The sequence below is a fragment of the Talpa occidentalis genome, unplaced genomic scaffold (genome assembly GCF_014898055.3).
Source record: "Talpa occidentalis isolate TD23 unplaced genomic scaffold, MPIMG_talOcc4v2.1 talOcc4.10, whole genome shotgun sequence".
In the NCBI taxonomy this organism is placed as follows: domain Eukaryota; kingdom Metazoa; phylum Chordata; class Mammalia; order Eulipotyphla; family Talpidae; genus Talpa; species Talpa occidentalis.
In genome coordinates this window covers 75,890,064-75,912,338 of record NW_023600993.1, presented here as the reverse complement: position 1 = coordinate 75,912,338, position 22,275 = coordinate 75,890,064, and the positions used below count along the sequence as shown (strand labels likewise).

The 22,275-nt window shown below is 36.1% G+C and overlaps 1 protein-coding gene across 4 annotated transcripts in view; it reads right to left on the bottom strand.

Moving 5' to 3' along the window:
* The window catches only part of TASP1 (taspase 1), a 219,268-nt gene that overhangs the window by 22,094 nt on the left and 174,899 nt on the right, over nucleotides 1–22,275 (bottom strand). For all 4 annotated transcript variants that reach the window (XR_005122133.2, XM_037494547.1, XM_037494558.2 and 1 more), the window contains one exon: nucleotides 8,004–8,077. Coding sequence is in view for 3 of the 4 variants with exons in the window: in XM_037494547.1 (XP_037350444.1) it covers nucleotides 8,004–8,077 (74 nt within the window). In the remaining variant the exon portion in view is untranslated. The remainder of the gene's footprint in view (nucleotides 1–8,003; nucleotides 8,078–22,275) is intronic.

Here is a 22,275-nt window from a genome sequence, read left to right as displayed (position 1 = left end):
CCATAACCAGCCTCCTCCCCTCACTATCACCATCATATCATAATTAATATAGGATCTATTACCTGCACTTTTCAGTTATATTATTTAATTAACTTTCATTTATTTATTTATTTAAATATTTATTTATTTATACAAGAACGGGGTACAGGCCAGCTGCATGGGAGGGTGAGAGGATTCACCAGAGACAGAGCGGAGAACAGTACAGGCAGACTGATGAAATACACTGCTGAGGGGAGCAGTGGGTGAGGCAGGAGAGATCTGCCGCTCCATATGGAACCCTCGCCAGCCGGCCAGGATGGAACCGGCACTGCAGAGGCTGCGGACAGCTTCACAGCGCTGCACTCAACCGCCTGCGCCACCAGGGGAAGCCCTAACTTTTAGAATTCTATGAAAACATCAGTAGCATTCCCACTTTAAAGATAAGGAAACCAAGGGTTATATTTATAACCTCCCTCAGACTATACTAACTCCACAGTTATTCTCTTAATCATTGCACCACACTGTCTCTTTATAGATGATCATGCTAATACCTACTTTTAGGCTTGAAAAATAAGAGGTGTGAGTAAAATGCAATAAAATGCAGAGATGTTAAGTAAAAGTTTTGGTGACTTTTGACCATCTTTATATCTAAGAAACCAAAGACTAAATACAGAATTTTCCATGTAGAATATACCTTTTATCCCCCCAAATACCCCTGAGCCCCTTTCTTAAAGCAACCACTTTCAGATTCCATTCACTATCCCTTAGTTTTGCCACTTCTTGAATTTAGCATAAATAATTCACCAAGTAGTCTTTTGTGTCTGGCTTTGTTCACTCAATGTAATGCTTTTAGTTTTTTTTTTCTTTTTAAGTTATAGAAAATAATTTATGTTGCTTTGTAGGGCTTTATTTCATGATGCTACAATTTTTTATAAGTTGCTTTAATTAGGTAAATATTTAGTTGATCTTATGAGACTTTTAGACATTAAGTTTGAAAAAGTTAATGGTCATCAGGATTTCCATACAATCAAAAAGGTTAAGTAAACCGAAGAGTAAAACTTTTTAGTAAGCTGCAAAACATAGCAACAATTTCTTGTCAAACATTTGTTTCTATGCTGTATCAATTTATAACTCTTCAGTTATTTTCCATTATAAACTCTCTGGCATTTCTTTTAGAGTATAGGTACACATAATCTTTTCATTATCTTCCAGTCTCAATACTACAAGGTCACCTGTTGTACCTTGGTTACACTGTTATCTTCTAGAGAAGACGTTTAAGTAGTCAGTTATACTCTAATAAATTTAAAAATTAAAAAAGTTAAGAATTAAAAATGGGATAATTATTTCACTGACCTCACCCAATTTCAGAAAAATCATTTCCCTAAAGCAGCAATTCCACCTAAGAGATTCTTTTTTACCATGAACAGAGTGAACTTTATCTGATGACAAGCAACAGTCTCACCGCTAGTGATTATTCTGGACCTCCAGGTTAGATACTTCCAATTTCTTCTTGACAAGTTTGCATCATATTCCTATGGCAATGTTTTTACAAATTCTGGAGTGTCTGGTAGGCAGATCTGGTAGTTTACCGCCCCTTAAAACACTGTAAAATTGCAGAAGAGGGAAATGGTACTCAAGCTGCTCCCAAAGCTTCTGATTTATTAGTTTTAGGGGACAGTGCTTTGATTACAGTTGCTTTGCAATGAGTCTGAAAATCAAAAGTGAAATCTTCTCTTTGATCTTTTTTTAAAGCTGATTCCTACAACTACAGTTCTTTTGCATTTCCATACAAATTTTGAAATCAGCTTATCAACTTCTTATTAAAAAGTACTTGCTGGAATTTTGATAGGGATTACTTTGAATCTATGGGTGAATTTGGAAAGTGGTTATCTTAAAATTATTGAGTCTTCCAATCTAGGACCAAGGCATATTTCTCCTTTTATCTAGGTTTTGTTTCATTTTTCTCAGCAAGGGTTTGTAGTTTTCAAAGGATTGATCTTTCACATCTCTTGTTATAGTCATTCTATGTCATCTGAGAAAAGCTACAGAAAAGCTGAGAAAAGCTTTTATTTCTCTTCCAACTTTTTAATTTTATTTCTTTTAGTTGCTTTATTGTACTGGTTAGGAATTCCAATAGAATACTGAAAAGAAGTAATGAGAATGGACCTCCTTTTTGACTGTTTTCAGTGTTAGAAAGTATTTAGTGTTTTACCAATCAGTAAGATTTTAGCTGGGCATTTTTGATAGATGCTCTTTTTCAGATTGAGGTATTTTGCCAGATTTCACGTTTTTTTTTTTTTTTATCATGAATAGAAGTTGAAATGAGCATATGACATGAAGGTGATTATGTGGTTTTTCTCCTTTACATATTGGTTATTTTTAATAGACTTGAGATATAATTCATATACCAAAAATTCATCCTTTGAATACTTTTGGTATGTCTGCAAAGTTATACAACTATAATTTCAGAACATTGTATCACCTCAAAATAAAAAAATCAAAACACTCTTCAGCCATTAGCAGTCACTCTCCAAACTCCCCTCCACAGTCGCTGGCAATCACTATCTACTTTCCAATACTATAGATTTGTCTATTGTGGACATTTCTTATAAATGGAATCATACACTGAGACTTTTTGTGCCTGTCTTCTTTCACTCAGAGAAATGTTTTCAATGGTCATCCAGTCTGTCAAATGTACATATAAGCACTTTGTTCCTTCATATGACTGAATAAGAGTCCATTGCCAAATGAATAGATCACATTTTTGTTTATCCATTCATTTGGGTTGTTTCTACTTTTTAACTATTAATAATACTGCTATAAACATCTGTGCACAAGTTTTTGTGTGGACAGCTCTTTCAATTTTCTTGGGTATAAACCTAGGTATGGAATTGCTGGGTTATACAGTAACTCCAGGTTTAATTTTTAAGTAACTGCCACTGGCTGCTCTATTTTATATCACCATTGCCAATAAACGAGGGCTGCAAACTTTCCACATTCTTGCCAACACTTGTTATTGCTCATCTTTTTTATTATAGCTATCTTGGTGAATACGAAGTTATATCTAATAGTGGTTTTTACATTTCCCTAATGTCCACTGATGTCATGCATCTTTAAATGTACTAATTGCATATCTATATCTTATGGAACAGTTGATCAATCCATATATATATATATATATATATATATATATATATATATATATATCTTCTTCAAAGAAATGTCTTCAAATACCTTGCCAATATTTTGTTGAGTTGTAAGAATTCTTTCTATATTTTAGATATAAAACCCTTACCAAATATATGATTTTCCAAACTCTTTTCTATTCTGTAGGTTGTCTTTTCACTGTCTTGAAGACATATCCTTTGAAGCACAGAAGGTGTTAATTTTGATGATGTCTATTTTTTCTATTGTTACTTGTGCTTCAGGGGCAACAGTTAAGAAACCCTCACCTAACCCAAAATCATTAAGATTTATTCTTCTTTTCTTCTAGGAAATGTATGCTTTCAACTCTTACATTTTGATCTCTGATCCACTCTGACATACTTTTTACATATGATATGAAAAATGGCCCGATATTATTCTTTTGCAAACCAATATCCATATGTTTCAGGATCATTTGTTAACAATGATTTCTAAATTTTAATTTAATTATACATTTCTCAGAAAAACTTTACTTGGTGTGCTTTATGCTGTTTTTGTATTGTGTGTATGCATGCAATAATGCTAGATTTTCAATTCTAAATCAGTAATTTTATCATAACTATCATAGATATGTATGCATAGGAAAAATTGTGTATTTATACTGTCTTGTACTATATGCAATTTCAGGCATCCACTGGGGGTCTTGGGATATACCCTCTGTATGTATATTGTTATTCCAATTTTCTAGTTGTTTTTTTCCCAAGGGACTTAAGATTTCTTCCTAAGTTTATTGTGATAAAATTGTTCAAACATCACCTTTTCTTTTTTTTTTTTTAAAGATTTATTTATTTATTTATTTATTCATTCATTCATTCAAGCAGTGGGTACAGTCAGAAGCACGGGAGGGTGAGAGAATTCACCAGAGTCAGAGCAGGGAGCAGAGTAGGCAGAAGGACCGAAGTACACTACTGAGGGGAGCAGTGGGCAGCAGGAGAGGTCTGCGCGCCATGTGGGGCCCTCCAGAGGAGCAGTCAGGGCTCGAACCAGCGCTGCAGAGGCTGCGGGCAGCTTCACAACCCAGCGCTCAACCGCTGCGCCACCGGGGAGGCCCCACCTTTTCTTTTTATGTCTGTAAGATCTGTGATGCTGCATTGACAAATCTCTCTTTATTCTTGACATTGGTAATTTGTATTTCATTACCTTTCTTTCGTGATCATCATAATAAATTTTATTTCTTTGCAGCAATTTTATTATTTTTTATTTCCTCATGACAATTTTATTTTTTTTTCAAACAACCAACTCTTGGCTTTGCTAATTGTTCTCATTTTTTTGTTGTTATTTTCCACATTTCTGTATTTACTTACCTTTAATCTGTGTATCATTTTTATTTTGGATTTATTCCTCTTAAAGCCTTCTAAGGATGGAAGTGTTAACTTATTTGTTTTAAAATCTTTCTATTATACCATTTAAGGATATAGTTCTTTTAAGTTTTTCGCTGTATCCTATAAATTCTTTTTTCTTTCGTCATAGAATGTTCCTCATTTTAGATCTATTTCTTCACAATTAGACTTAGATTATGTATGTCCAGATGGGATACTACAAAAGTGATGTTGAGTCTTTCTCTGGTTATCACATCCAACGCACAAGATTTCATCTGCCCTCATTGGTGACATTAATTTCAATCACATGGGCAAGTTGTTGCCTGGATTCTCTATTAAATAGTTATTATTTTCCCCTGTAACTAATAATAAATATGTGGGGAGACACTGTAAGACCATAAAATAGTCTGCTCCTCCTCAAGGATGCATTTTTATACAATATTTTTATTGTTGCTACATGAAGTGACCTCTATATAGTAAAAGAAACAGGTTTCACTTATTATACTTGAATAAGTTCCATGCCAGTTTTAACATCTGTTTTTATTATAGTAGTCCATGTACACTGAATGTTTATTAAAAACTGTTCATTAACTATTTGCTATCTGGGTAGGATATGGACAATCTGATTCTTTAAGCCAACTGGCATAAATAACCTGATTTCAGTTCAATAAAAAGAAATGTCTTTAGCTGTAGATGAGATTTAGAAACTTAATTATATAATTGCAAGAATATTCTATTAAAAAAGAAGCAGCTTATAAAAAACTACCTCTATTCAAATTATATGTGGATTCTGATTACAAAGCTATTGATTATTACAGTTTATAGCAGCACTATTTACAATAGCTAAGGTATGGAAACAGTTTTTTTCTAAATCAATTCAGGCTTTAACTTATTTAAATATAACTAGTTTATATAAAAATGTTCATATGGCCAAGTGCTTTAGTTTCTGATTTGATAACAAGCAGAAAGAATGATTTTTTTGGAAAGCAGGGCAAATAAAAAACAGCCTTTTAAAAATAATTTTTAGGGCCTCCCCGGTGGCGCAGCGGTTGAGCGCTGGGTTGCGAAGCTGCCCGTCAGCCTCTGTAGCGCTGGTTCGATCCCTGGCTGCTCCCCGGCCACCGGAGGAGGGTCCCACATGGCGCGCAGACCTCTCCTGCCTCCCGCTGCTCCCCTCAGCAGTCACTTTGGTCCTTCTGCCTGCTCTGCTCCCTGCTCTGGCTCTGGTGAATTCTCTCACCCTCCCGCGCTTCTGACTGTACCTAGTGCTTGTATAAATAAATAAATCTTTAAAAAAAAAAAAAAAAAAAAAAAAAAAAAAAATAAAAATAATTTTTAACTAAGAAATGTGTTTTTAAAAGATATTGCTCTTTCGTTTAACCTCAAGATTACGTGAGAGCCAGTCATCATGCTGAATGGGTATGTCACTAGTTCAATATTTCTTTCACAGAAGTCAAGGGGTAGGTCAAAGGCTTGCTCTCATAAAAAAGAGTACAAACTTTGATATAGTCCCCTTTCTCTTTTGAGCACAGCTTCTCATCTATAACTTTGTCTTACTTGCAATACAATAAAATTCCAGTCTTTATGACAGCAGAGGTGATTTTTTTTTGATCAATAGAATTCAGCAGCCAAAGCATTAGTGTTGGGGTTCTTTTTCCCCCCTTCTGGAAAGCATTTGCAGCCACAGGCTCAAAGGAGGAAAAAAAGGAGAGGGATTAACTCTCTGCAATGAAGGTCAAAAACATAATTTACAAGTGAGGCAAGAGGAGCAGCTGTATCTGTTGGCCCAATCAAGACTACCAGCTGGAGAATTTACCAGCAATATGAAAACCACATCGACCAGATGTCAAGCAATGCAACTGGAGGCCAAACATCTTTGGGCTCAATGCAGGACTCGCCCCTCTCTAACTACCCATATTTCATGTTAAATAGTATGGTGTCTTCCACAGACCACCAGCAGTGGTTAACTAGAACACTTCCTCACAAGGGACTTAATAACATGACCATACCACACCAGACCAGCTTCAGTACTAAAGTCCATCTCAAGTACATTGTTTTGTTAAAAGCAATATTAGTTCAGAGTCAACTTGTAAAAGGTGAGAGAATCTTAAATGACGACAAACCATTCTTATACAAGGATTCTTGGGGCTGATCAGGCTTATTTTATATGTGTGAGCTGTTTGTCACTGGGAGGGAAAGAATGTTCTGAAAATACTTGAATAATCATTTTTCCACTTATACTTTAAACCTGTGCTGTTCATATGGTACCCACTGGTCACATGTGACTGTTAAAAATAAAAACAAGTAAAATTTTATATTCTGTTTCTCAGGCATACTAGCCACATTCTAAGAGCTCAACAGCCACATATGACTAGTGGTTCTCCTACTGGATGACACAACATAAATATCAATTTAAAGCATTTCCATCATCATGGAAAATTCTTAGTGCTGCTCTAAACCCATATATCACCTTTAAAATAGGCAATTATAATTCTCCTTCTCAATATACTAAACAAGAAAGCAATCTTTACGCATTCTCGTGTGAAATAAATTGACTAATACAATGTGAATATTGTGTTAGGTGAGGGTACGACAAAGGAGAGGGGGAGCTCAGTAATGTTTTCATAAATGCAAGCCAATTCTTATCTGGTGAAATACTCTTACACTGTGCTCACAGAAGTCTGTGACACTACTGACATGCTGCATAATATTCAGGTCAGTCTGGAAGGGGGTTATATAGTAAATAAGCAACTATTATTTCTTACATTTCTTATTTTGTTAATATGCAAAATAAATCATGTCCTTTAAAAAAAGAGGCTACCTACCCAAAGTCACAGCTTTGCAGCTGCTGTATTTTAAATAAAATCCAAAAATTCTGTTTCTTACTCCTACATTCATTCATCATATGTGCAGGGAAGCCAAGTAGCTCAAGAAGCACTGTGTCGATCTCTCTATGGTTGTTGTGACTCACTGAGGGGACACATGCCACATGATTGCAAATGGCCAAGAAGCACAGAACTTTTGACTCTGTCCACGAGGACACCATGTGTATTCCAGAACACAGTCAGTCCATACTTGCGAACATGTCAGCCACTCTGTCCTTACACATGCAGGGTCTGTTCAGGTGGTCAGCATACTTTGCCTTGCTTTCCTTTTTCTATTCCAATAATCTTTGCAAAATAATCCAGTCCCGTTGGCCCATCAGCTTCACTCCCACTTAATCTTTCCCAACCCCTGTTTCCTCTTTTCCATTTATCACAGCGGACAAAAAGGGACAAATTGGGAGGGAAGTTTTTTCTAGTCATCCCTGCTCTGTCATCAAAAGAAAAAAAAAACCTGCTGTTTTTCTTTGGGATTGTTTATTGTTCTTAATCTGATCATAAAGATCATAGAGCTACTATCCATGGAAGGTTGAAAAACTCGTTCCTATCGATTTAGCCAGTTAGAGGCTCATGCAATGGCTACAAGGTTTTCAGGTCATGCTCCAGTTTCTCCACTTACCTTGGCTTTCCCATCCTGGGCTGACATATATCCGACACACATGCTCTCTGTCGTGTGGCTCCACAGAAATTCAACTGCCATGAAGAGAACACAAATAGGCACATTCAGATCACAGATGGAAAATAAATCTTTGCTTTTTAATAGAACAGTTAAAGATAGCTTTATATTTAACACACTCAGTTCCCTATTCTCCATTTGCCCCTTCATAAATGTCAACATGATTTAGTACTCAAAACTGTGTAATGCCATTTACTGTGAAATGAAAAATGTATTTCTTTCTTGTCAAAAGTTATGATTATTACATGTAAAATAAATGTTCTTCTGTTTGAAATTTGTAACACTAAACACACACACACTTATACATATCATGTACAATGATTTAGTAAATGTAATATTCTGCAATATAGTTTGCTCACTCTCTCTCTCACACACACACAGACACACACACACACACACAGAGAGAGAGAGAGAGAGAGAGAGAGTCTTGATTTCTAAATACCATTCTCCATGAAAAGGGACCAGGATTGGACAATATTGATTACAGGCTGGGACACAAGAAAATATTAAATGAATCTGCAACATCTTGTTTTGCTAGATAATAAATTATCATCACTGAGCAAAACAAGAACGAACAAGCCTACACTGATGCAAACAAATGAGTAAATCAATGGGGAAGAGGAAAAAAATTTTCCTTGCAGCAAAATGCCAACTAATAAATAAAAAAATAACAATTATAAAACCATTATGATGGCTAAACTAGTGGGTGAAAATTTGAATAATAATGGGCTATTTGCATAGTCTTAAAGTGTCTCTTCTCAAATTGTTATTAAATATAAAGAGAAAAGTGTGGTTCACTTAGGAATAACCTAATGTACTTCACCTTAATCAAATGATTGAAGCTAACAACACCAATTAAGGAATAAATCAACACTATGTGCCTGAGACATCCTGAGACACTCCTGTGGTATTTCTGCCAAAAATTCAGCATAAGAACTGCATGCACTCACACAAACCTTATTTAGGAACTCTACCATATAACCGAGTTGAACTCTTCAACAATGTCAAAATACAAAGAACACAAAGTTGAGAAATTATTTTCATTTAAAGGAGACATGACAACTAAATGCATGTGTTGCCTTGGAATTGATCCTGGACTAGGAGGTAGGGGATGTTATATAGGACACTTGAGTCAATTGATGGAATTTGAAAAGGGACTATGGAATAGATAATAGTGTTGCATCAGTATTATATTTTATGATTTTGAAAACTTTAATATTATTATTTAGAAGACTGACCTTGTTCTTAATACATACAACAGAAATATTAGGAGTAAAGTTGTCTGATACCTCCATCTTCTCCTCAAATAGCTCAGAAAACAAATTTGTTTTTGAAGGTGTGTATGTGTGTGTGTGTGTGTGTGTGTGTATGTTTCTCTGTGTAAAGGGAAGAGGAAGGGAGCCAGGAGTAAGGATAGAGAAGTTAATGGGGGAAAATGAAAACAATGGGTAAAGTTAAGTAAACTACTCTGTTCTCATAGCTCATAGCTTTTTCTGTTAGTTTACTATTATATCTAAAAAAAACTTACCAAAGCAAAATTCACATTTGCACATATACACAAAACTCCCTTATCTACAAGCACACATTTTCACACTCTAAGCTTTTTAAAAAAGGCATTAAAAAAAAAAATTTGATGCACTTCTCCAACAAAAATTTCCAAAGTCCCGGTAATAAAATTGCATTGCTCAACACGAAACCTCTGGGTCCCAGGCCATCCATCTGTTTATATCTCTGAGCTAATTAAGTCTGAAGACAAGTGTTTGAGTTGAGACACAACTGTGGGATCAGTGATCCTAGGCTCTGAAGACTTTGCCAGACATGTGGGGAAGAAAGAAGCAGTAAGGGGCAAAATTGAGTTCCTCAGATAGATGGCTCATTCCCTCATCATTAATTAATTATTCAACCTGCCAACCTGCTCAACAGACGCTCTGCTGAAGAGTGTAGGAAAACAGCATCACGCAATGAAGCAAGTTCTCTTTCACCAGATGTTTTTTCTTCCTCACACATCTGCTTTGAACTTCAAAAATCTTAAAAGTCCACAGCAAGGTCTGAGATATTCTAAATTGCCTAATGGAGCAAAAGCACTCAAGTCTTACTCAATTCCCTAAAGTAGTGATAATGCAATTGTATTTAAATACAAGTTAAAGCTTTTCCAAAATTGTGACTTCTTCTTATGACCCACCATTAAGGTAGTAATCGCTCATGAATTAACCAAGAAAAATATATGGAAATATAGTCGATCTAACGTGAAAGTGAACAATAATAACATTGCTTACTTTTTTTAGAGATACAACTTTTTTTTTAAAGATTTATTTATTTATGCATACAAGAACTGGGGTACAGGCCAGAGGTGTGGGGGTGGGGGGGTGAAAGGAATCACCAGAGACAGAGTGGGGAACAGAATAGGTGGAATGACTGAAATACACTGCTGAGGGGAGCAGCGGGCAACTCAGGAGAGGTCTGCTGCGCCATGTGGGTTGCTCCCTCCCTGGCCAGGGATCAAACTCATGTTGTTGTGGCTGTGGATAGCTTCATAGGTTGCATCTTAACCCCTTGTGCCACCAAGGAGGCCCTAGACATACAACTTTGATAATTTTAAGTTGCACTGTTCTCTCTAAATGTAGCCTGATTCAAGGAAACATTATAAAAAATTTAGACTTATAAAAAAGGACAATTTGAGTATATTGATTAGCCATCATTAAATAACTGTTTTTTATTTTTTTTTTTTAGATAACTGTTTTCAAATGAAGGATTTTTAATAGTTGCTATATTTATTGCTTAGGAGTTCTTAAAGAATATCTTTAAGAATTCAGCCTTCACTCTTTTCATAGATGTTATGAAGAAAAATAAAAGATGATTTTGTTTACTATTTAAATTATATACTTTTGAAAAGAAATCCTGTTTTGTTTATTTAAATATATGCCTTTAATTAACAAATTAATTTTTGATGCAGGACATTAGGGAAAGAGGAGAGAGAGGAGCTAATATTGAGAATCTCTCATAGACTAGACTCTGTTTTTCAGAATAGAACTCAGCAAAGCCTGGCTGGGAAAGTTGAGACTTAGGGAAGAAAAGTAACAAGGCTTAGATGACTTTAGTAAATGCACAAACTAAAATTCAAACTGGACTTTTGGATTCTGAAACCTATTATTTTCCCTTGCTTTTTACTCCGACATTTACTTAGCTTGAATTGAAGGATTTAATATTATTGTAATTTAGTAAGTAGATTAAATTCCTTACCAATACCAAATGACCACAAAAAATCAAACATAACCACAACTCAAGATATCTCTTAAGGAAAACTTTTAAAACTCTAATGAAACCCAGAAGCCATAAAAAACAAGTTTAATATATTTGACTACAATAAAAAATGTAGTATTTTCTTTTGCAATTTGAAGGTAAATGTTGAGATGAATAACAAACTGGAGGAATCATCTGCAATTCATAACAGAAAAAAGGGTTAATTTTCTCAAATATAAAGATCTGCAACAAATCAATAAGAAAAATACAAAAGAAAAAAGAGCAAGCTATACATGCAAAAGAATGAAGCTTGACCACTACCACACACCATACACAAAAATCAACTCAAAATGGATTAAAGAACTAGACATAAGACCTGAAACCATAAAATACACAGAAGGAAATATAGGCAAAACACTACGCGATATGCACATCAAAGACATCTTTACAGACACATCACCCAAAGCAGTGATAGTGAAGGCAAAGATAAATAGCTGGGACTACATCAAATTAAAGAGCTTCTGCACAGCAAAAGAGACAATAACAAAAACAAAGAGAAACCCCACCAACTGGGAGAACATTTTTGCACACAACACTAATGATAAAGGACTGATCACAAAAATCTGCAAAGAGCTGATGAGACTCAACAACAACAAAGAAAATAATCCAGTCAAAAAATGGGCAGAAGAGCTAAAAAGAAACTTCTCTGAAGAGGAAATGCAAATGGCCAACAGGCATATGAAAAAATGTTCAACATCACTTGTCATCAGGGAAATGCAAATCAAAACTACCATGAGATGGCATCTTACACCAGTGAGAATGGCACATATTAAAAAAACTAGCAACAACAAATGTTGGCGAGGGTTTGGAGAAAGAGGAACTCTTCTGCACTGTTGGTGGGAGTGCAAACTGGTCCAACCACTATGGAGAGCTGTGTGGAGATTTCTGGACCTACTAAACATAGAGCTTCCATGTGACCCAGCAATTCCACTCCTAGGTATTTACCCAAAGGACACAGAAACATCAATTCCAAAGAGCACCTGCACCCCTATGTTTATAGCAGCACTGTTTACAATAGCTAAGCTTTGGAAACAACCCCAAAGCCCAAAAATAGATGACTGGATCAAGAAGATGTGGTACATATACACCATGGAATATTACTCAGCATTCAAAAAAGATAAACACATGCAATTTGCAGCAACATGGATGGCGCTGGAAGGGATCATGCTCAGCGAAATAAGCCAGAAAGAAAAAGAAAAATACTGGATGGTCTCACTCATAGCAGGAATCTAGAAAACTTAAGGGACCAGGAAAATGAATAACTATAAGAAAGAAAATATCAAAATCAACAAAAAACTATGAACCAGAGACACACTATGGGGCGTGGGAGGGAGGGGAGGGGAGGGATTGGGGTCAAAATAAGAGGGTTGCAATTGTATGGGGAATATAAAAATAAAATTTATTTTAAAAAAAAGTTATACAAATAAATGGCCAACACCTGTAAAAAAAAAAAAAAGGAAAAAAAAAAGAAAAAAGAGCAAGCTAAAAGGATATGAACAATAGTGAATTGAATACGTCTGAAACATCAAAAGTTGTTCTACATTTCTCACACTGAAAAAAATACAAATAAAACTTTAAGATGTCATTATTCGATGGTCAGTTATCAGATTATTAGGTCTAAAACAGTATTACATTAGCTGTGGGTAGAGCAAAGAGCATTTTCACATAATGATGGTGGGACTATGGTTATTTGGAAATATATTCTTGTATTTTGGGGTAGCTATATTCTATAAGTTTGCCATTAACACTGAATTAGCAAATACTGGGTTAATGTCCTGTGAGCCTCTGGTTACAACATGTTCAATCAATAAGTCACTTTATTTTATGTGCATTTCTATTTCATGAATCTATAAGTTTGCCTATTTTTCCAAGGCTTCATTGCATACCGTTGATGCTACTTTCAGCAGTTTCTAGAGCAGTCTCTCAGATAGGTAAATTTTTCTGTTTATGCACTATTAACTTTGGACTCACAGTCACAGCACTGTAATTCTTGACTGAATGAAGATTGTCTAAGAGGCATGTATTCTCCATAAGACACCACTTCTCCTTGCACTTAGGAACTCTAGTTAGCACTTCAGTACTATGGTTGGGGACCACCTTAAACAGCAAAATAATCAACAAAAAGCACAAATATGTAAGAAAAAAAAACTGTGGCACTAATTAGATCACAAAGAGGATATTTGTTTGCAAGATGTCAGAGCATCTCCTTGTTCACCTCAGCTGGGAAGATAATCTCAGGTAACTCAGATTTTTTTTTTAATCACACGCCCAGAAATGAAAGTGTTTGCTGGGAGTATTGAGTTGAGATTCAAATAAATTTAGCAAGTAGGATAATTAACAAATACAGAATCTGCAGATAATAAGGACTGACTGTACCAAAATGATATACCCTGGGTATTTATTCTACATATATTATTTATTTGTATGAAACAACACCTTTAGAACTATATTCAGTAAAGTAGTTTTAATTAGGGAGAAACTGCAAATAATTGCCTAGAAAGGGAGTATATATAAATAACTATAGCAACTCTACACAATGAGCAAACTAAAACAACAATTAAAAACAAAGGAGGAAACTCTACATGGATGATATGGAACCAGCTAAACTGTTTTTTCAAACCGTTTTTCCATGAACCATACCAAAACAAAAATACCCACACATGATCTCTTAGCACACACATTTTTTATAACTGAAATTTCATGAAACAATACTTAGCTTTTTGCTCACAGTGCTTTGATCTATTATTCTATTGGATTCTTTATCTTTTATCCATTGCATTGAAAATATACTGTTTGTGACTCACTAAATTGACTTGAAACATTAGTATATGACTTGCCACAGTTTGAGGGAAAACTAACCTGCAAAACAAAGTTTATCTAAAATAAATGGCAAGGTGAAAAATATGTTTTAAGGTTACTGCTGTCATTTTAAAGAATGACAAAGAACACCATGAATGAATATATTTATATATACACGGACTCTCTCTGAAATGTCTCAGAAACTGGCAATAGTAGTTTCTACTATAGAGGTTTATTAAGGGAGTTGAGAGGATGGAAACTTATTTTTAACATATAATCCTTTGGAAAATTCTGAATTTTGTTCTATTTTCATTTGTTTTCCACTTTTTAAAAATGAGTAGAAAACATATATCTCAAGGGTAAAGTTTATCCCACAAAAAACTTTCAAAACTGTTTGAGTTCTTGGGCCTCCCCTGGTGGTGCAGCGGTTGAGCGCTGGGTTGCGAAGCTGCCCGCAGCCTCTGCAGCGCGGGTTCAATCCCTGGCTGCTCCCCATCCACCGGAGGAGGGTCCCACATGGCACGCAGACCTCTCCTGCCGCCCGCTGCTCCCCTCAGCAGTGTACTTCATCACTCTGCCTGTTCTTCTCTCCCCTCTGGCTCTGGTGAATTCTCTCACCCTCCCGCGCTTCTGACTGTACCCAGTGCTTATATAAATAAATAAATAAATCTTAAAAACTGTTTGAGTTCTTATTAATAATTAAAACCTAGCAAGGGAAGTACAAAGTTTGTTCAAATCCAATTAGAGGAAAAATTAAAATTTCAGTAAAAGAGCAGCATTTTTTGTCAACAGTGATATCTAAAAGTCTATAATTTGTTTTTTGATTATAGGGACTAAATCTGAAGTCATTCCATACATTAAAAATTAAAGTTTATGGCAACCGTATTTCAAAAATGATTCTAATAATAATACAGTAGATGGCAGGTACTGTATCAGGATTTTTCCATGTGTCTTTATTATATGTAGAGGACCATAAATTCAAGGAACATACAGGGTACATGAGAGCCTAGAATGATACATCTGAGCCTAGGAAAGTGCTGTAATGTTCTTTGGTGTGGTCAAGCTCAAGTCTTATTTGCATTAAGAGATAATTCTGGACTACTCTGGGCAGTGGCTATGTTCCCTCAGTAGTGACTGCTGTCTATGTAAACCTCAGCTATGAATTTGAAAAGGAATTTTTTTTTAATAATAAATTTTATTTTTATATTGCCCATACAATTTCAACCCCCCCATTTTGATGCCAATCCCTCCCCTCCCGCCACCCCCCCCAAAAGTGTCTCTGGTTCATAGATTTTTGTTGATTTTGATTTTCACTTTCTTATAGTTATTCATTTTCCTGGTCCCTTATTTAAGTTTTCTAGATTCCTGCTATGAGTGAGACCATCCGGTATTTTTCTTTTTCTTTCTGGCTTATTTCGCTGAGCATGATCCCTTCCAGCGCCATCCATGTTGCTGCAAATTACATGTGTTTATCTTTTTTGAATGCTGAGTAATATTCCATGGTATATATGTACCACATCTTCTTGATCCAGTCATCTATTTTTGGGCATTTGGGCTGTTTCCAAAGCTTAGCTATTGTAAACAGTGCTGCTATAAACATAGGGGTGCAGGTGTTCTTTGGAATTGATGTTTCTGTGTCCTTTGGGTAAATACCTAGGAGTGGAATTGCTGAATCATATGGAAGCTCTATGTTTAGTAGGTCCAGAAATCTCCACACAGCTCTCCATAGTGGTTGGACCAGTTTGCACTCCCACCAACAGTGCAGAAGAGTTCCTGAAAAGGAATTTTTTAAAGAAGGGCAAAGCCTAGGCTTTCTAAGATAGTGGGAATGTCAGACCCTAAAAAGATCTCCATCAGTAAACATTAAGAAATCCCAAAGCCATGCTAAAATAATTTCCCGACTTGGTTTAACAAATGAAAGATGGAGACGGGGAGTTGGCAGGATTCTCTTCCACCAAAGGACTTCACAACACATCACATCACACACAAGTGTAATGTGAAAAACATCAACACTACCGATCCTGTTCCAGTGCCAGAGACTGGTTACCTGAGCATAGGCTATACCTGTGTTCCTCAAGAGTGACAGGATAATGGCATTGTTGAGACGTTGGAAATGGATTTATACATAATCTTAGAGGTCAGGCTTTCTGAAATTTGTATTTAATGTTTCACCTACGGGTATACTGTCCATGGCCAGTTCTGCTTCAGACTAATATCCTTCCATTATATAAGACACACTTTAGCCACTGTGCAAAACTGTACTAGCCTGCTAGTGACATTTAAATTACCACTTTGAGTGGTTAATATTAGAGCTACAAGTTAACCCTTACATGATTGCTCCCTCCAAGATACCATATTCTCTTTCAAAATGATTCAAGTCTTCCTTTTAAGTCAAAGTTTCCTTACCAGAGTTGCAAACAAGTTTTTTCTATCCAAATGGATTCTCTTTCCTGTCCAGAGAAGCCCTGAGCCACCCTCGTCCCCTTTTTTAAATGTTGTTCTCCAATTGTTGTTAACAATCCCCAGCTGCACTAATGCCCACACCCATTTAAAACCTCTCTCCTGGCTTCACATCTCAGACTTTCTTGCAAGGAAATCAGAACTCTAAAATCAGAACCGTCTTCTGCTGGATGGTTGCCAAATCCTTAAACATAGGTTGAATGGTTTACCCTAAGATATTCTGCACAGTATTTAAGTTACTCCTTAGTGACTAAAGAGAAATTCACTTTTGAAATGGTAAGAATGAAGAACTGTAAATCGAACAGCCTCCACTTATCTTTATAGGTTCCCCCCCCTAGGATTGTTAGGTTCTTTATAATCCAGTAGGGAGTTGACACAAAGATGCTTTACTGTCCTGACATAGGATCCTTAAGACTCATGTTATACATGTCCCATTATAGCATTGAAGTAGCTTTGAGTTGGTTTGCTTCCCTGAAAAGCTTTCATCACTAAACTGCCTTGGGAGCCATGGGGATGAAGTCCTATGGCACCCCAGAAACACTAAGCCAAGCAAATAATTATTCTCTTTCCAACACTCTAATTTGTTCAAGACTAAAGAATTCTGACTAAAAGGAAAGAGATGTGGGTCAAATAGCATTATAAGCCATGAAGGAAAGACATTACAGTTCTCTTCCTGTTTTATCATTTTATTGTACTAGAAACTGCAGTTAAATAGGTGGCAACTGGCTGGGACTTGGAAGTTCTCCGAAGAAGAGAAAAAGCATTCAGGGAAATGAGTTTTATTAAAACATGACTTCATTCAGTCAACAACTTTTTTTATTTTTTAATTTTTTTAAAGATTTATTTATTTATGCATAGAAGAGCTGGGGTACAGGCCAGAGGTGTGGGGGGTGAGAGGACTCATCAGAGACAGAGTGAGGAACAGAACAGGCAGATTGACTGAAATACACTGCTGAGGGGAGCAGCGGGTGAGACAAGAGAGGTCTGCTGCACCATGTGGATTGCTCCCTGGCTGACCTGGGATCAAACTTGTGCTGCAGAGGCTGTGGACAGACAGCTTCATAGGTTGCGTCTTAAACCCTTGCGCCACCAGGGCGGCCCCAACAACTTTTTTTTTAATGATTTATTTAATCGTAGAGTGATCTCTATTACCCTTTGAGAAGATGAAAATGGACTATAAATTTGCTAAAATGTTTTTTCCTGAGAGTTTTAGGAGGAGCACAGTAAAATAAATTTCATAATCACTAGAATTCTGTTAACAAACCTTTGCATTCTTTATTTCAGATGGAAACCTATGTACAAAAATAAAAAACAAAAAACAAAACTTGCATGGTGAATTATAGATAGAACTAACTCAAGATGGAGAAGAAAATTACAAATGAAAATCTATTTCCAATTTTTAAAAAGTGTATTAGTGATATTTAGAGGAAGAAAAGTTCTGTCAAACAAAGTAGATTATGGATACTTGTAATCAACATCTCTGTTTTAAAATGAAAACAAATTCTGAAAAATATAAATTTCAGAGCACAACCTCACAGATTAATGCAATTGTTAAAATGCTTAAATATTGTGTCTGCCAGATGCACCTTACACCTAGGAATAAATTACTTACTTTGCTTCCCTCCTTAATCATCCTTAAATAAAAATCAGGATCCAGCCTATCTCTGAAGACCATGGTGAAGATGTAACAATACCAAAGCACTGCTATTCTCTATCCCACTAAAGAAATAAGCCTTCAATCATGACATTGTGCCCTCTTATAGAACAATTTTAGTTATATTTTTAAGACAAGTTCTTAACATCATATATATTTCCATAAGTAGCTCTTTTCTCACTGCAAGTCTAGCAGCTAATTTGCCTTGTCTTTGAGGATTATTTTTATGATCATGAGCCCAGCAGAATTATCAGTCATAGAAGGTATGTTCCATGGAAATAAGTGATATTTCTGGGGTCCCATGAATGAAGCTCCTTTTAAGTATCTGTGTTTATACATGCTCACCAAATTTTTAATGCCAGTAAAGACAAAAGATGATTTGGAATTTTAACTTACAGTAGAATTACCATTTATCTTTTTGATGGTTCAGGAAGCATCAATTCAATCTAAGACTGAAAGTTTTTAAACCACAGCATGTATTGGTAAGGATGACAAAAAGTTTACTAGTTTTGAAAGAGGCAGGGGGAGGAAGGGATGGTGAGGGGGTAACAGCATGTTTAAGTTCTAACTGGCAAGTGAAGAACACTGTGATTTGATAGAGCTAGATCTAAAATGATAAAGAGACTCATTATCCTTTAAGGTAATTATGTAAGAAACTGAAAAAAATTCTTACAGAAGAAATAATGTGCTATGCCATTTATTTGGAATTTAGACAAGGCCACATGGGGACTTCAAAGGTATTGGTAACAAGCACTTGCTTAAGCTGGGTGACGGGTCCACAGGTGTTCATTTTATTATTATCCTTTATAAATCACAAATTAACTACATTCTCCTTTTAAAAGTACATGAAACATTTCATAGCAAAGAGGAAAAAAAAACAGAATAGGGGGTAGCTAGATGACTGAAAGCAATATTCTGAACAAAATTTAACTTTCACCATCATAAACATATTTCTGGATAGCAAAGAACTTGACGTTATTCTGAGTAGGTGAGGTAACAATGGGAAAGTAACATTTACCATGTGTGCTCATCAGATGATCAAGCTGTGCTGTGAACCTTAAATCTTTAGGATGAAGGAGTCCATCACGGGCGTAGCACAAAGGTTACTGGCCAAACACAGTCTTTTAAGCCCTAATAACCTCTATGACTTCTGTACTGAATTGCTTAAGATTTTCCTTAAATATCTGGAGTCTGTTTCTCATTGATCCCCACACTCACTGCTTCCTACTAACCACTTTAAGGAAAGAATCCTATATTTCACGGGGAATGTCAGACTCTCCTCAGCACAGCAAGGGGAACTTATAAGAAAAGAATTATATCCATATAGTGAGACCTATAGTTTATGCCGTGTATTTGCATATATTCTAATTACCTGTATTGAAACACAAGCTTAAAACAGAAAAGGACTCTTTTTTTTTTCCACTGAAAGGCTTGATGTATCTGTGTACATGATTATCAACCATATTACATACACCAGCTTTTATAAAGCACTTCTGTAGAGGCCTGGAAAATACATGTAATTGTACTTTAGCAGGTAAAAAATATATATTTTTTTTAATTTAAAAGCTGAGAGAAAACTAATTCTTTTCAGCTGCTCCATTCTAGACACAAACATTTGCTTTGTGTTAAATCAGGTTTGTAGGCTGAATTTTGTCAGCATCTCATGATAGGGGTGGGGTGTAGGAGGTGGTGGGATGGTGTGGCAAACACATTCATATTCAAATTATCCTTTTACAAGAATGTTTGCAGAGACTGTCTCCAAATCTTCTTGTTCCAGAATACTCATCATTATCCAACATTTCTGTCCTGTATTTCTTGTTTTTTTCCTAAGAGCATATGAGGATATCTTATGTGCCATTACATTATTCTGGAAGAGTGGTTGATTTCTTTTAAAATCTCTGCCTAATAATCAACAAGGAAATTCCATTTGGCACTTAATTCATTTATCCAATAATTATTGGATGACTACTATGGAGGGTAAATACAAAGTTGGGTATGACACAGTCCCTGTCCTCAAATGATTTAATCTGGTGGTGTTATTCTCAGAAGCAGTGATATCTTCTAATAAATTGAAAAGATATTTCAAACCCCTGTAACCTCCATGTGAGTCACTGGGAATAAAAAATGATATATTCCTTTTAAATAATGGGGTTCAGAAAAAAAATGTTAGGAGGGGTTGGCCTAGAGGAAGGGTAGACAATTTAACACATGTCTGGGATGTGCCCTGGTGAGAGTTACAAGGGATGCCAAATGCGTGTTGCAAAAAGAGCACAAGGAAGGAACAAATCCTCTGATGGAAGGGCTTCCAAAGGATTCCAAGAAGATTTCTATCTATCCCGGTTCATAAAGAAATAAAGTAACTGGCACCAGGCATTCCAAGCACAGGTAAAAACACATGAAAGTTAGTGGGGAAGAATATGGCCCCTTGGAAGAAAACCAAGCAATCTGGAGTGACCAGACTTAATACTTTGGGAATGAGTGAAGGAAATGATGGACTAGTCAGAAATCACACTGTAACTGTGTTTTGGGGTGAGATCAAGGGAGGGCTTTCCCCAACACATTAAGTAGTTCCCATCAACCTTCTAGGGAAGTGAACAGCAGAGGTTTCATGTGTGTGTGTATGCACAGTGTGACAGTAAGAGATAAAGTTTTTATATATATATTTTATATTCATAGAAAGTTATTCAACATTTACCATATGTAAACTGATCACATATACTAATACAGTTCTTTTTTTTAAATTTTTTTTAAAGATTTATTTATGCTACAAGAACTGGGGTACAGCCAGAGGTGTGGGGCATGAGAGGATTCAGCAGAGACAGGGTGGGGAGCAGAACAGGCAGATCTACTGAAATACACTGCTGAGGAGAGCAGTGAGTAAGACAGGAGAGGTCTGCTGTGCCATGTGGGCCACCTCTCTGGCCGGGGATTAACTCGTGCTCCAGTAGCTGCGGATAGCTTTATAGTACTACATCGTAACCCCTTACACTACCAGGTAGACCCCTATACTAATGTAGCTCTTGTTTTGACCACTATCTCTCTGATCCTCGGATTGTGGAATTCTGTGTCCAATTAAGTCAGTTCTCATTTTTGTCATTTCTGCTTCATGACAGTCTACTTCTCTTCTGACCACCCCTGTTGTTGAACCCATAGCTAGGTTCTCTGGGTCAGCCATAGTTATGTTTAAAGAAAGAAGTCTGTTGGAAGTGTGGAAGTAGGAGATGAATAGAGTTGGGGAAGCTAAGGAGGCAACCTGGATAAAATGTTATAAGGGACTTCAGAGTAGAACAGCAGTGATCATATTTGTCCCAGAATATCCCAAGGAGAAGAACCAGGACCACAGATGCAAACTGAATTCTAATTGTCTGAGCTACCTAAAGATGCAGCAGAACCCCTTGATTTGTCATTGTAGTTTCTGGGACAAATTAGAGAGTCATTTGGCTGTAAGAGGATTTAGAGGTTTATTAGTTATGTATTGTTGCATAATTTATTCAAAAAATGTAGTAGTTTAAAACTAAAGACATATATTATCTTAGTTTTTGTGGTTGAGGAATTGAGGTGTGGCATTATTGGGTGGTTACTGCCCTCTCATGAGATTTCAGTCAAGAAATTTGCCTAGGGCTGCAGTCATATGATGGCTCACTCAAATCTGAGACTATTGGCAGGAAGCCCCAGTGCTTCACTGGCTGTTGGAAAGAAGGTCAATTTTTTTGCCATGTGGGCCTCTCCATAATGTTGTATAAGTATCTTAATGACATGGTAGTTGGTCTTTCTGAGAGAATGACCCAAGAGAGAGCAAAAAAAGAAGCCACAATGCCTCTTGTGACCTAACCTCAGAAGTCATACATTATCACTTTAACATATTCTTACATATTGGAAGAGTCTCAAGGAAAGGGGAATTAAGTTCCACTTCTTGAAAACAATTTATGGATGAAGCAATTGTAACAATGTCACAGAAGGGGACTTTGAAAGTTCCTTCATACCTGAGATTATCCAACTCTA